We start from the raw sequence: 14,842 nt of genomic DNA on the forward strand, positions 1-14,842 counted from the left end.
CCACTGGAACACACATACGTAAATTCCAGTTAATACACAGAAAGTCATGTCACTCTCAGGCAAGATTAAAGGACCTCATTAAAATTGAAACATTCAGGAACATTAGAACATGCAACAACAAAAATGATTTTACACAGAAAGTAATATACTGTGGTGAAAAATCAGTAAGACCAACAATATGAAAAACCAGAAATAGAACACATCATGGGGAAAAGGTATGTAAAGCAAGAAGGCAAGTTGAACAAAATGTAGCAAACAAAACCAAGGAAGAGAGTCTATTTTTCATAACGATGAAGTCCATATTTCAGAATTAAGAGAATCAAACAAGCCCTGACTGAAAAGTGGTGTGAATTTGAAAAAAAAAAGTTTAAAGACTCTATTTTGAAAACAACTGATCATAGCAAATGCAATAATTAGAATCACAGACCATACACTTAGAAATCACCAGAACTCACAATACCACAAGATGTCCTAACTTTGAATAACATGAGCAAACACAATTACTATCAGACCGTTTGTTTAATATATCAAAATGTAATTTTTCCAGAGTTACTTCCAGATTTACTCATGGGGGTTCAGGTTAAATAAAAAACTAAAGACTGTGTACACTTCTTTTTTTAAACAGTAAATTACACATTTTAACACTGTACTGTGTTAAAAATCCATACAATTTACAAATAATGTCGTACACAGTTGAATGTAATGTTTTATTCAGAAAGAGAATACATTATTCAGACGACTAACAATCATTAATAGTTAGTACTAGTCGTCATATATAGAAAAATCACAATCTTAAAAATAAATGTCCAAGGACTTAACAGACACTGTCTTCTTGATAGGTTCCTAGTGCTAAAAACTATGCCAGATTCTTATTTATTGTAGAAGTTATGCTATTAAGCAATGGGACATTAATTTTGCAGCATATTTAATTTATGCAAATTGTCAAAGTGCCTTTTTAAAACAATGAACCGCCAAAAGTGTTTCTTTGCACCTAAGCAATATATTCAAACTCTATAATCACTGAAATAACTTGTTTAAAATGTGGTACATGACCGAAAAGTCCGTCGTAGGAATGTTGCCATATTTGATTTTAATGCAAATTAACAAAGTGCTCATGTAAAACATTGTACCTCCAAAATTTCCAAAGAAATATACTTTTTATTTTAAAATAGCTTGTTTAATACGTGGTGTAAGACCAAAAATGTTTTTGTTGGAATGTTGGTCACCATATTGGATTTATGCATTGCATTTCCAAAACTGTTTGTCTATGCCAAAGAAATATATTTGTAACTTTAAAATCACTGAAATAGCTTGTTTAATATGTGGTATATCATGCAAAATGTCTTTTGTAGGAATATTGGCTGCCATATTGGAATTATGCAAATTAAGAAGTGCCTATATAGAACATTATATCTCCAAAATTATTCCCCATGCCAAATAAGTAATGTCAGACTTTGAAATCACTGAAATAGCTTGTTTAACATGTGATAGTATGGCACATTATGCTGTTTTGTCTGACGGCTGGCAGCCATATTTGATTTATGCAAATTAGACATATTTCCCCAAGGCGATACGGGGTCCCTCATGGGATCCCACCACACTTTGGGCAACGTGCTACTAAGCACCCACTACAGGCCCATGACAATAACCTCCCAACCTAAAAGCTGAAGACACACACAACACTTTTATTCAAAAGAAATTTTTTAATCTTCCAGGGATGATATTAATGACAACTATATCAAGACCTGGTGTTCACATCAAACAAAAGATTCCCCAATGGTTGAAGTTATTTTTACCAAACTCAGTAATCTGGACACTTTCACCCTGGATTGTATGTACAGAGGAACTCTGAGTGCCCATTGGACTCAAGATAATGAAAGATCTGCCCTGTGTCTTCTTAAACTGAGTAGATGTAATTCCATACTACAATGGACTAGATTTGGGGATTACAACAAAATTGATGCTGACTCAGCATTATCAACTCCAGTTTTGGTCAATCCATATCAGAGATCAGGTACAATGCTTCAGGATGGATTAGAGGAAGGATATATTGATCTAACATATGCTAAAGAAGTGTTTTTAGGTTGTAAAGAGGTTGACTTAAATACAATATCTCGCCGCCATTTCCTACAGAATTTGAATCCCATAGGCCACTGTTTTTCAATTTTGTATGGAAGCTGCATATCTGACAACAGACTAATCCACTTTGTTGCTCCGACCAACACCACAATGCTGTGGTACAGAGGATTAGCAGGACTAATACATGCACATAAACAAGAACAGAAACATCACACTGACAGAAGAATGATGTGGTTACACCGCGAGTATCTGGCGCTTTTCCATGAAAGTGACATCGGTCCAAGTCCAACAGATGCTATCAAGGTAAACTTTCATATTGATATACCAACCTAGATAAACTGTACAAAAACACCAATAAAGTGTGTTTCAATAAACCTTACATTTAATATCAATAAAGAGTGTTTTTAGACTATACAATGACATGTTTCAAAGTAAGTTTCTCCATTGTTGTTAGACATACCATTTTTAGCTCACATTTGGTATACCAATGTGAGGTTATCGTATAAGCTGAAGTTGGTGGTGTCTGTATGTATGTATGTGTGTATGTATGTATGTATATGTATGTATGTGTGAATGTCCGTCAACATCAAAAACTCATCAACCAACCACTGCACTATTCAGCTTTGGTATTTGGTGTGGATGCATCCTGGGCTATAGATGGGATTTTGTTCATATGAAGTTTGCATTGCCAAAATTATGCAAATGAGCTTACAATATGTGAAAATGGTCACGAATTAATAACTCAAGAACCACTTTTTTGATTGCTTTGAAAATTTGTGTGCAAGTACCTTAGATGAACCTTATACAGTTTTATGAATATCTTAAAGATATCTTGAATTTTGTATTTTTGCTGAATTTTTTGGTGATTTTTCTCATTTTAAGTAAAAATTATTCTTCTCTGAAACCGCCAGCCCAATTGCTCTCAAATTTGGGTTGGATGTCTGCAAGGGTATTACCCTTCTAATTTGTTGAAATGACAACAAAATTTGAAAAATTACTGCTTTTGGGGCAATTTTTGTCATTTTTGATCAAAAAATCGTAAAAAATATTTGCTTTTAAAAGCCGTTGGATAGACAGCTTTATATTTGGTATACAGATGTCAGGATGACAATAGTTAGATATGTGGAAGTTGTCCTGAAATACACAAATTTTTATTTGTAAGACAGGTTTGTCATTTTCGGTCAAAAAAATTTGTTCTCAATAGTACTTGTCTGGTAGCCTTGTTATTTGGTGTAAAAGTCCCAAGGGATGTTATTAGATAAATTTTCTGCTCAAAGTGTTGGGAAACCCCCAAATTTGTATATTTTAGGTAATTTTCTCAGTTTGTAACCTGACCTACACCAACCCAGGATATGTTGTGAGACAGTTTCGAAGGCTGTGAACATAATATGTCATATTTGGTATCGATTTTTAGGAAAATTTGATCTCAAAAATAAAGCTAAGGTGAATTTTTGCAACTTTTCTATGTAAGACACACAAGAACTGATGAGAAATTTAGATCCAGGATAATTCCAGATGTTGTAATCATCGCCCACAGTGGAAGGCATTTCACTATCTGTGACTAACTTATAAGTGCTGTTTACATTCGAATTATAGCACTCATAGCATTAATTAAAAACTTCCCAAGGTTGTAAATACATTTCCTGCCATCTGGCCTTATGTAAACATGGTCAATACCAAGGGGTGGAACATTTGTTATCCAGGAGGGGGTAGGGTCTAGAAGATTGATGAGGTAGCATTACTTTTTTACCAGGTCTCTTGTACATTTTTCCCCCACTCCCACCTTTTCTTTTTATCAAGCCTTCTCTGGCTAATTTTTTGATGTTGACATTTGCTTATGTATTTAGGATCTGCTTGTCCCATTGCTATAGAAGTTGATATGCATGTTCCTAAAGATGACCTCCAGTACCTAAGTTGGAGACCTTATTTGCTTTTGTCATTCTTCTGTTTCTGGTTTAAATATTTCTTGAATGGACCAATTCAAACCAAATGTGAGCACATAGTGTCCATGATGGTATTTTTTCCTCAAGTTACAGGTAATTTTTTCTTCTGGTTCAGGTAATGCTTGACTATTAAAGAGAAAATTTAAACATTTTGCACTATTAATCTAAATTGATGGGATTGCTGTTGATCTGACAATAACTCTTTATTTGACCATTAAAAATGCCATACGGTATATCTATATCATTAATTTTTCATGAACAGGTGTCAGGTTCTAAAAGGAAGAGAAAGCATTTAGAGTGAAGATTGAAATGTTGATTGTTCATGCAATGCAGTGCTTCCAAGTTTAAACAAGTTTTAGTAAAATAATTTTATGTGTGTTTCGATAAATTCCGGTGTAAAATATCCTCCAAAACAAAGAGCATTTCATTGAGGTTTTACCAGGCAATATTTGTGAGCTCATTAGGTGACAAAAGTAAAATGTTTGAAAATTTTTAACTTGGGAGAGTTTATCATTTTGTAAGGTCTTTGGTGGCAAGAATTGGTCAATGATGTGTGGACTGCCAAGTTACAGAGATAAGTCTAGCACTACTCAAGTAGAATCAACAAACCTCAAGAGAAGTGGCACAGTCACTGCAAAACTACTGAAGAAGAAAGGTATTTTGAAGGTAGAAAATTTTCTAAATTATAATAATCAAATGGAAAGTTAATTACAGATGCTGATTGTAGCAAATATTCTGCATCTCCAGCTGATATTGGGTATTATAGTATATTGATGGTAGAAATACAGCGATCTGATTGGTCGAGACACAAAAAACCCATGGTACATTTGCGATATACCACGGCTGTCAAATGCGCGAGCAAAAATCCTTTTTTTGACGTTCCATGCCAGAATTTCGATATAATACTGTTATGATATAATAGCAATAAATCACACCCAGTGACAGTATACCAATCGATTTTGACCAGTTCACTCCGTATATGCACTTGCTATTGCTCGTGCATGTATGTTGTGAACTGGTCAAAATATCGTGGTATACCGTCGCTGGGTGTACTTTATTGCTTAAATAATTACATTTTATCATATATCCATGCCAAGAATGATACAAATATAAGCAAAATCCTAATTTTTTCAGGCAATGCTCGTTTGCATAAATATTGAAATATTTATGTGAACAAGCTTCATTCATAGTCTATCGTACTACCAGTAGTACACAACATTTCAACTGAAGAAACACCATGCACATTTCTGTACATCTTACTAGTACTGAACATGTAGCATATGAAAAGATACCGTGACCTCACAAAAGTTGTATTTGAAGGATCGACTACTGTATTTATGGTTCAATGGTGTTTTACACTAGTTATCTCTCTGAACTTTGCCTCAAAATCCTCCAGACTCCAATTGTGCCAGATTATCGTACTACTGTATTTTATCCAGAATTTGATTGTGTGAACCCCACCTATTTCATCTGAATCCCCTTGACTCAAATGCACAACATGGTGCACTCTAAAATGTCTTGAAATAATGACACACACACACACATCATTGACAGTGGCATTCCACACCATAATTACTGTCTATGATATTCTCGACCACAGGTCATCCGGGTACTTGCAGTTTTTTACATCATTTTTGTGTCACCGCGCCATGAAGGGGTTCGGATTTTTCAACCACGAAAACAATATTAAAAGTTTCAATATACTTAAATGAAATGTTCCACTTTAGATTATTTGCCGATGATACAAGTTTATTTCATTCACTTAATTCTTCACATCTCAATTTAAATTCCTTAACCAGCGAAATTAATAAAGTTTCTGATTGGTGTAAAGCCAATAAACTTACGATAAATATAGACAAAACTAATTATTTGGTTTTCAAATCACCATATAAACATATTTCCGTGGAAGGTGATTTGTCTATTAGTAATGTACAAATTGCACATGTTCCTCATGCTGTGTATCTTGGTGTTTCACTGGATCCTTCCCTCTCATGGAAATACCATATAAATAAGATTGTCAACAAAATTAGCCCAAAAGTTGGTATAATTTCGTACTTACGATTATTTTTTACCAAAATCTGTAATGCTTTTGTTGTACAACTCTTTAATATTACCTCATATGAGCTATTGTATCGAAATCTGGGGTAATGCCTTCAAATCTTTCATTGACCCACTTCTAAAACTTCAAAAGAAGATTGTGCGCGTACTAACATTTTCAAAGTTACGGTACACTTCATGTGCTTCTCACTCATATTTCACAAGGTCTGTGAATAATGAAAATTTTTTGTATCCAAAGGTAAATTTACACAGAACAAAACATAACATTACGTATTCGATTGCAAAGTGCTGGAATGATATCCCGGACTAGGTTTGGTCATGTCCGTGCGTCCGTGCGTTTGTCCGTTCATGCAGATATCTCAGACATGCCCTGGTCAATTTCTTTCAAACTTTGCACAAGGATAGCACCCTACCCCATACAGATGTACGTCGATTTGTTTCACAATGCAATCAAATTTGGCCGTGTTAGAGGACTTTTTAGTTTACACCTCCATAGACTCCCATGTATAAGTCACTTCTCCATAGACTCCCATGTATAAGGCCAAGAAAAATAAAAATTTAGTTTCTCATCGTATTCATATTGCAAAAAGGATGCAGTGACACATTTTTTGGTCACGGATGAAGTCCAGGGGGCTTATAGATTGGGTCATGTCCGTCCGTGAGTCCATCCGTGAGTCCATCTGTTCACGCAGATATCTCAGATATTTTGACAAAATGTCATGTGACCTCAGTGACCTTTGACCTCAAATATACATATTTGTCCATAACTCACAAGTGCTACGCCCTTCATATTTGGTATGATGGGACACCTTATGACGCCACATATTGTACCTCATTAATTATGTGCATATCTAATTTTGAGCAAGCCAATAGAGCTAGAGGTCTGATTTTTGGTATATGGGGATAACTTAGCAATACAATTTTTTTGACAAAATGTCATGTGACCTCGGTGACCTTTGACCTCAAATATACATATTTGTCCATGACTCAGTAACCACAAGTGCTACACCCTTCATATATGGTATGATGGGACACCTTATGACGCCACATATTGTACCTCATTAATTACGCGCATATCTAATTTTGAGCAAGCCAATAGAGCTAGAGGTCCGATTTTTGGTATATAGGGATAAATTAGCAGTACAATTTTTTTGACAAAATGTCACGTGACCTCGGTGATCTTTGACCTCAAATATACATATTTTTACATAACTCAGTAACCACAAGTGGTACACCCTTCATGTATGGTATGATGGGAGACCTTATGACGCCACATACTGTACCTCATTAATTATGCGTATATCTAATTCTGAGCAAGCCAATAGAGGTGGATGTCTGATTTTTGGTATATAGGGATTACTATAGGATAGTAATTTTTTGACCAAATGTCATGTGACCTCGATGACGTTTTACCTAAAATATACATTTATGTCAATAAATAAGTTACCACAAGTGTTATGTCCTTTATATTTAGTAAGATGGGAGACTTTATGACAACACACCATTAGTTATGCACACATCTAATTCTGGGCAAGCGAATAGAGCTGGAGGTCTGATTTTTGGCATATAGGGATTAATTAGCAATACAATTTTTTTTCAAAATGTTCAAGATCTCCCACAAACTCAAGCTGGTCAAAGATTGTCACACTTCCATGTCAGATGTCTGTTATTTGGTAAAATTTGACCATTACATTGCAATTCCAAATCCACTGATTAAGAAGGCATGCATTTAATTATTAACTTACTCTCAGTAAATTCCTCTCAACTTTGTGTGTCTGTATAATCGATAAATAACAATTGAGGATTTTGACCTCTGTGTTCCAATAGCACCCTAGAGGCCAATGTCATCACTTTCATGTCTGTGTGGCTATAGTCATTTTTCAAGTAAACTTGTCCGAAAGAGACCATGCTATCAACCTTTGTCAAGATGAAATCCAAATCTGCAAGATTATATCCTTAAAGTTTTGATTGAATTGTCTTTTGAGAAATTGAGTAACCTATTTCCATTTGTGCTTCAATTTTTGTTTGTTCCCAATTTGACAAAACTACAGTAGTTGATTATGCCCTTTTAAGATATTGTATTCAAAGCTTACTGCTAGGAGAAATATGCAGGTTATATCTATATCAATGTATCGATACATGTAGTGTTAACTCTATTTTTTTACATTTTATGATGTCATATTAGGATGATACTGTCAAGAGAAGTGAAAGTATGAAAGTCGTTCAGAATAATACAAGTCATCATAGGACTGAGTCTGTCAAAACTGCCAAAAGACAAGGTAAGCTAAATGTAGCAGCTTAGTGACTTGTGAATGATAATATGTTTGTTTTCTGTTGAGAGGGTATTCAATATGATGTCAAAACAAATTCAATAATCCAAATCATACAAGGTAATAAATTACCAACATAATATTTACAAGATAATGAAAGACCATCTTGAACCACAAATGCAATCATAAGTGGTGGTACCAGGTGTTCGGAATGGGTAAGTGGACCCTGCCAGCAGGCTACACCCAGTAAGCATGGCCTTGAAGTTTCAAAATCAATGGCAACTCAGTGAAGCTACCATTTCAGGTCAAAGTTGGGAATACTATCACACATCATTTGCGTAACAGTTGTATCATACGGTATTTGGAAACCCTGTCCCCATATCTACCATAGAATTTCTTAAAAGATCTTGCAAGTCTACTTTCCGAGAAGCCCCGTTTCACTAACGTAAAAGCCAATGAGGCATATCGCTCTCAAAAATCATCATATGACTCGCAAGCTCTACAGTATCTAAGGAACTGTGAAACATACATGTATACACCATACGCTGGAGCAGATGGAATGTCGCTCGTTGAGTAGGGAAAGTTGATAATTTGAAAATTGAAATCATACCTTGTGTCATATAGCTTAGTGTACAGAGCATGATGTCTTATTTGGATAAACTGATCAAGGTATGAAGCTGAATTTGCACTGTCTGTTGTTTCTTTGATCTCTAACTCATCTGGATAAATATAATTCAGATAATTTGATATGTTTGGTTTATTCAAATTTAGGAGATCATCAATATATGGTATCTGTGTGTGTTATTGAAACGTTTTGCAATTCTCTTACAGCCAGATTTGTTGAGAGATAGTATGAACTCAGCTTCACATTAATATAGAAACAAATCTGCAAGAAGTGGTGCACAGTTTGTTCCCATTGGAATGCCCACAGTTTGTCTAAATACCATGCCTGTGTTACACGCCTCACACGGGTGTCGATTATATTGGTATGAATTGGGTTTATTGACAGGAGTAGTGAAAACCGTAATACAATAAATCCTCATCAGAGATAGTTACTCTGGTAGTAGAATGTATACACGTCTTGTCTATCTGTGGCAGTGTCAGGTCTGTTTCCTTCAATGTCCTGTACTCGAATGCAATGCTGGCTGTCTATACAATGTCTGTCTTTGGTCTTCTGTTTTGATTAATGATTCTCTTAATGACGTCTGTAAACGTTGCGTAACATCTCCTTGCATGGTTAGTTTTGTCACTTAAAATGAGACACTTCAAGGGTCAACCTACACAACTACATAAAAGTCAGAAAGTATTCAATAATTCATGTCATACTGTCTTATTTCATGTGTCCAATATTGTCTGATAAATATCGATACATGTCGCGTCATCAGTAGTCACTTTCAATGCTTGATTACTAAGTTTGCAATTTTGTCAAAACTTAAAATCTGTACAAGTCATTTGCATATAACCAGAGGTCATCATGGTAGGTCATGTTGATCTCAAAAATTTTATAGTCAGTTTACTGGACATCCAACACTCTCCCCTCCTTAAATAAATGTCGTCCCAGACATTTGCCAAAAAGAAGCAAAATGTTAGATTCTGTTCAATTTTGTAAGTCTTCTGAGCAGTTTTTTAAAATAAGAGTTCATTGCTCAGCATTTGCATGGCAGTGTTCAATTTCATGGCAGTGTCTTTGTATCACAGAGTTCATCTCATTCGTAAACAATACTATGAGAAGTCTATTCAGTGAGTTACATAGTACACAAATGCAATGTCTACAATTGTTTTTGAAATTCTTTCGCAAGTAATTTCATAATGTTCTGTTGCAAATCCAAATTTGATAGTGAATTTGGTATTTTTGGCAGTGCATAGCTAGAAACAATTAAACAGTGTCCGAATAATTGCATGAGTTCAAGCCAAATAGTATAATTGAACTAAAAGTTCAATAGGGTCAATCAAGGTCATCAATTGTTTATAAACAGTTCAGGTCACCACAGTTCATTCCAGGTCAGATTCAGTCTAATGCAGTGTCCTCAGCAATGGATTGGTGCATTGTTTGGTGTCAGATATATACCATGTGGATACACTAGTGGTTGTGGTTGCATCATTGGCATCATCCACGGATATAGTGTAGGCTGCGCTGGCATATATGGTGGGTACCACATCGGCGTTGGCTGTCGTGGCGATGCTGCTGGTGGTGTAACCATGGCAATGTTAACATGTGGGTCGATGCGGTGATATTCAGGCTGTCCCATCGATGTATAAGTTAACATAGATGGTGGTCTGGTTTCTCTGGCTGGATATCGTCTGGTTGATGTGTCTGTATCTGGCACATTAACAGTTGACTCACCTTGTGAGCATTCAGGTACATTTGATGGTTGTACTTGGTGCTCAGTTTGGTGATCTGCTGCTGTGGTGCTGTCCCTCTGTGGCATTGCTGGCTCTTCATGGGGCTGCACTACAGGTGGTGATCTGGCTGGCTGGAAACTAGGAATTTCTGGATTTAAGTCATGATGTGTGACATCTCCAGGTTGATCCACTTGTGTTTCCATCTGGGTTTGGTCTGTCTGCTCATCAACTGCTGCAGTGTTGCTAGGCCGTGTGATGTAGTAATGATAATTTTCATCTTCATCACTGGTGTTGCTGCTGTCACTTTCACTGACTTCTTCAGTTGGCTGGCTGTCTGGTCTCTGTCTCCTGCTTCGTCTTCTCACCTGGCGGGTTGATGTAGGCGATGTTGGAGATTCTATTTCAACAGGTAGTCCATCACAGGGCAGGAGCAGATTGCGATGTAGCACTCTGATTCTTCCTTGGCCAGTTTCTGGTCTAACCTCGTAAACAGGACTGTCTGTACCTTTTCTTTCTGTCACGACGTGGATTTTGTCTTCCCAGTATGATCGGAGTTTGCCTGGTCCGCCTCTTTCAGTCAGATTTCGTACCAGCACTCTGTCACCTGGTTGGAGTTCAGTACTTTGAGCTTTTGGTCGTAGTACTTCTTTCCACGCGCTGCTGTCTTGTTGGAATTCTGGGATGCTAATTTATATGCTTCTTGCATTCCATTTTTCACTTTTCTACATATTGTAGATAGTCGCCTTGATGCTTGTCTTCTTTGATATCAAACAGGATATCGATTGGTAACCGTGGAGATCTTCCAAACAGTAAGTAGAATGGAGAATATCCGGTTGCTTCATTTCTTGTACAGTTGTATGCATGGACCACTTTGTTGAGTGAATCTTTCCAGTTTGACTTTTGCTTCTCTGGAAGTGTTTTCAACATCGACAGAAGTGTCCGGTTAAGGCGTTCCACCTGTCCGTTCCCCATCGCGTGATGAGGCGATGTTCGAGACGCTTTCACACCACTAAGCTTTTGGAGTTGTGCGAAAAGCTTATTCTCAAATTCAGTACCTTGGTCATGGTGGAGTCTGGCCGGAAATCCAAAACGTGGAATAAAATCGTTGAAGATCTTTTCCGCTGCTGCTGTACCTGATTTGTTGGTGGTTGGTATGCTTGGGCAAATCTAGTAAAGTGGTCGACTACTACCAGAATATACTCATAGCCTCCCTTACTCTTCTCCAAGTGTAGATAGTCAATGGATACTATCTCAAATGGCGATGTGGTGACGATGTTTGTCAGTGGTGCTCTCGCCATCACATTTGGTTTCTTCTGCTTGATACAGCTGCAGTGTTTTGTAATGTACTGTTCTATGTCTTTCTGCATCTGAGGCAGTAGAATCTGTCCCGTGCCAGAGTTACTACCCGTTCCACCCCAAGATGTCCCATATCTTCATGGAGCTCTTTGTAGACTAATGGTCTGTATTGCTGGGGCAGAATAAGTTGTAATCTGGTTGCAGTCTTTCGATGCAGAATTCCGTCTTTATCGATGATTAGGGTATTCCACTCTCTCATCAGTGCTGTTGTCTGTTGTGGTTCACCTCTGCGCTCTCTTCGACTTGGTCGATGGCCACTTAGCTTGTATTCGATCAGTCGATTGATTGCAGTGTCTTTCTGTTGTGCGTCTTTAATTTCTGCCTTCGTCAAAGGTTTGACAGTAGGCTTAGTCTTCATGATGTTCTCCTCTAATGTCACTGGATTATTTGTCACTGATGTCAGCCATGTTGCCTCGCCGGTGTCAATAGCTTTGGTTGACTGGACCGTTGCTTCCAAGACATCACAGGAGTGTGCTTCTGTACATTGATTCATGAGTTCATCAATATTCATAGGCATCCTTGATTATACATCAGCATCAATATTCACTTTCCCTGGGCGATATTTGATGTTGAAGTTATAGTCTGCCAGTTCTGCAACCCATCTGTGTCCGGTGGCATTCAGCTTCGCCGTTGTAAGGACATAAGTCAGTGGATTGTTGTCTGTGTATACAGTGAAGGAGTGTGCGTAGTACAAGTAATCACGGAATCGCTCTGTTATTGCCCATTTCAGTGCCAGAAACTCGAGTTTTCCAGAGTGAAGGTGGTACTTCTTCTCTGCCGGTGTCAGTGTTCTGGATCCGTAACCGATAACAACCATCTTGCCATTTTGCCGTTGATAAAGTACTGCGCCAAGTCCCTCATTTGAAGCGTCGGTGTGAAGTACATACGGCTGCTCATAGTCTGGGTAGGCCATCACAGGTGCGTCTACTAAACAGGTGATCAGGCTGTCCAATATTTGCATGTGTTGATCTGTCCACACTATGGGTTGAGCGGAATGCACTTGACCCTTTGCTGTTTTCTTTACCTTAGATTTCTTCTTGCTGTTGGTGCTGTCATTTTCTCCTTCATTTGGTGAAACTGACAGTAAGTCATACAGTGGTTTGGCTATTCTGGAAAAGTCTTTGATGTATTGTCGGTAATACCCGATGAATCCTAGCAGTTTACGCAGTTCACCTACCGTTGAGGGTTTTCTTTCCTTCAGGGCTAGTACAGCTGCTGTATCTGCCGGATCTGGTCTGTATCCGTCTGCTGATATTATCTTCCCCAGATAGCGCACTTGTCTCTTGAATAGGTCACATTTCTTTGCCTTCAGCTTTATGCCATGTTCTTGCAATCGCTGTAACACTTTTCTGATATTCTGTATGTGTTCATCAAATGTTCTGCTATAGACTAGGATGTTGTCTAAATATGGAATACAGATGACATACTTAGTCCATCCAAACATTCTTCCATATGTCTTTGGAAAGCTGGTGGTGCATTTGTTAGTCCAAAGGGAATACGTACCCATTCGTAGAGTCCCCAAGGTGTCACAAATGCTGTGAGCGGTCGACTTTCATCGTCCATGAAGCCCTGGTGGTATGCTTTTCCCTTGGTCAAGGACAGAAAACCATGAATTCCCTCCAAGTCCATCTAAGATGTCCTGAATGCGTGGAATTGGTTGTCGGTCCGGCTGTGTCTTTTTGTTGAGTTCGCGAAAGTCTATACATAGACGTAAACTCCCATCCTTCTTACGAACACAAACCACAGGCGATGAATATGAAGACTTTGATTTGGTTACCCACCCTTGATCAATGAGGTCCTCTAGATATTCTTTCACTTCCTGGTATAGTGGACGAGGTATAGAGCGATAAGTCCGCTGCACTGGCTCCTTATCGGTCAAATTGATATGCAATTTCAAATTCTCTATACACCCAATGTCCTTGTCATCTCTAGCAAAAGCTCCAGCTTCTTCTTTCAACATCTGTCTTGCTGCCTTTTGCTGTGCTTCTGTCAGGTGACTTAGATCAACAGGTGGTTCCCATGTGTCCTCAGTGTTCTGGTCTGTTTGTTTGCTTTCTGTTGCCCTGGTAACCACTTCCGGTTGTGTCTGTTTGACATCTGCTTTCCCCGTAACTTCACGGACTTCAAGCGGTGTCACTGACTTGATAAACTGGAGTGATCCCAGTACTGTACGGCTTCTGAGAATTATGTCATGCTTTGTTGTGTTCTGCACTGGTACACTGAATCGGTGTAGTGATCCAGGCTGTAACTTTGTTAAATGTTCAGGCACTTGCAATCCATCAGGCCAGGGAGATTTGACATCAGGTTCAAATATCACAGGTCTTGGCTCGATGATGGGTCCAGTACGTGCTTGACATTTCACATGACAAGTCTGTCCGGCTGGAATCTTTACTCCTTTTCTTCCCACAGTAACAGTGTAGTGATGCTCAAACTCAGTGTTGTCCTGAATTAGGTTGATCACTGCTTTCAAGTCTTTCTGTGGAACTGTCGGAAATGCGGCTGAAATTGCCTTCACTTCTCTTTGCGAGTCTTGGCTGTAGTCCCTACATATTTCTTCTATCACATTATAGCCAATGATCGGGTAGTCGGGATCATCTGATGTACTTTTGCTTACCAGAACAGGTACTTTCAATCGCTCACCAGATGTCTCCTCTGTGTCAAGTTCAAAGTCCACTTCCACCCAACCACTGTAAGGAATGTCCGTTCCGTTTACTGCTTTAATGTTCAATTTTGTACCCACTCCCAGAAGAGCTTCTATCGGTTTTAGTGGCACATTGTTCAGGTAAGTCTGTT

At 38.0% G+C, this 14,842-nt stretch overlaps 1 protein-coding gene across 4 annotated transcripts in view; it reads left to right on the forward strand.

Annotated features, from left to right (window-relative positions):
• Positions 1-14,842, forward strand: part of LOC139120866 (1-phosphatidylinositol 4,5-bisphosphate phosphodiesterase epsilon-1-like) — a 176,136-nt gene that overhangs the window by 68,085 nt on the left and 93,209 nt on the right. For all 4 annotated transcript variants that reach the window (XM_070685485.1, XM_070685488.1, XM_070685486.1 and 1 more), the window contains 3 exons: positions 1,716-2,382; positions 4,545-4,688; positions 8,266-8,359. In XM_070685485.1, the coding sequence (XP_070541586.1) occupies positions 1,716-2,382; positions 4,545-4,688; positions 8,266-8,359 (905 nt within the window). The remainder of the gene's footprint in view (positions 1-1,715; positions 2,383-4,544; positions 4,689-8,265; positions 8,360-14,842) is intronic.

Source organism: Ptychodera flava, chromosome 20 (genome assembly GCF_041260155.1).
Source record: "Ptychodera flava strain L36383 chromosome 20, AS_Pfla_20210202, whole genome shotgun sequence".
In the NCBI taxonomy this organism is placed as follows: Eukaryota; Metazoa; Hemichordata; class Enteropneusta; family Ptychoderidae; genus Ptychodera; species Ptychodera flava.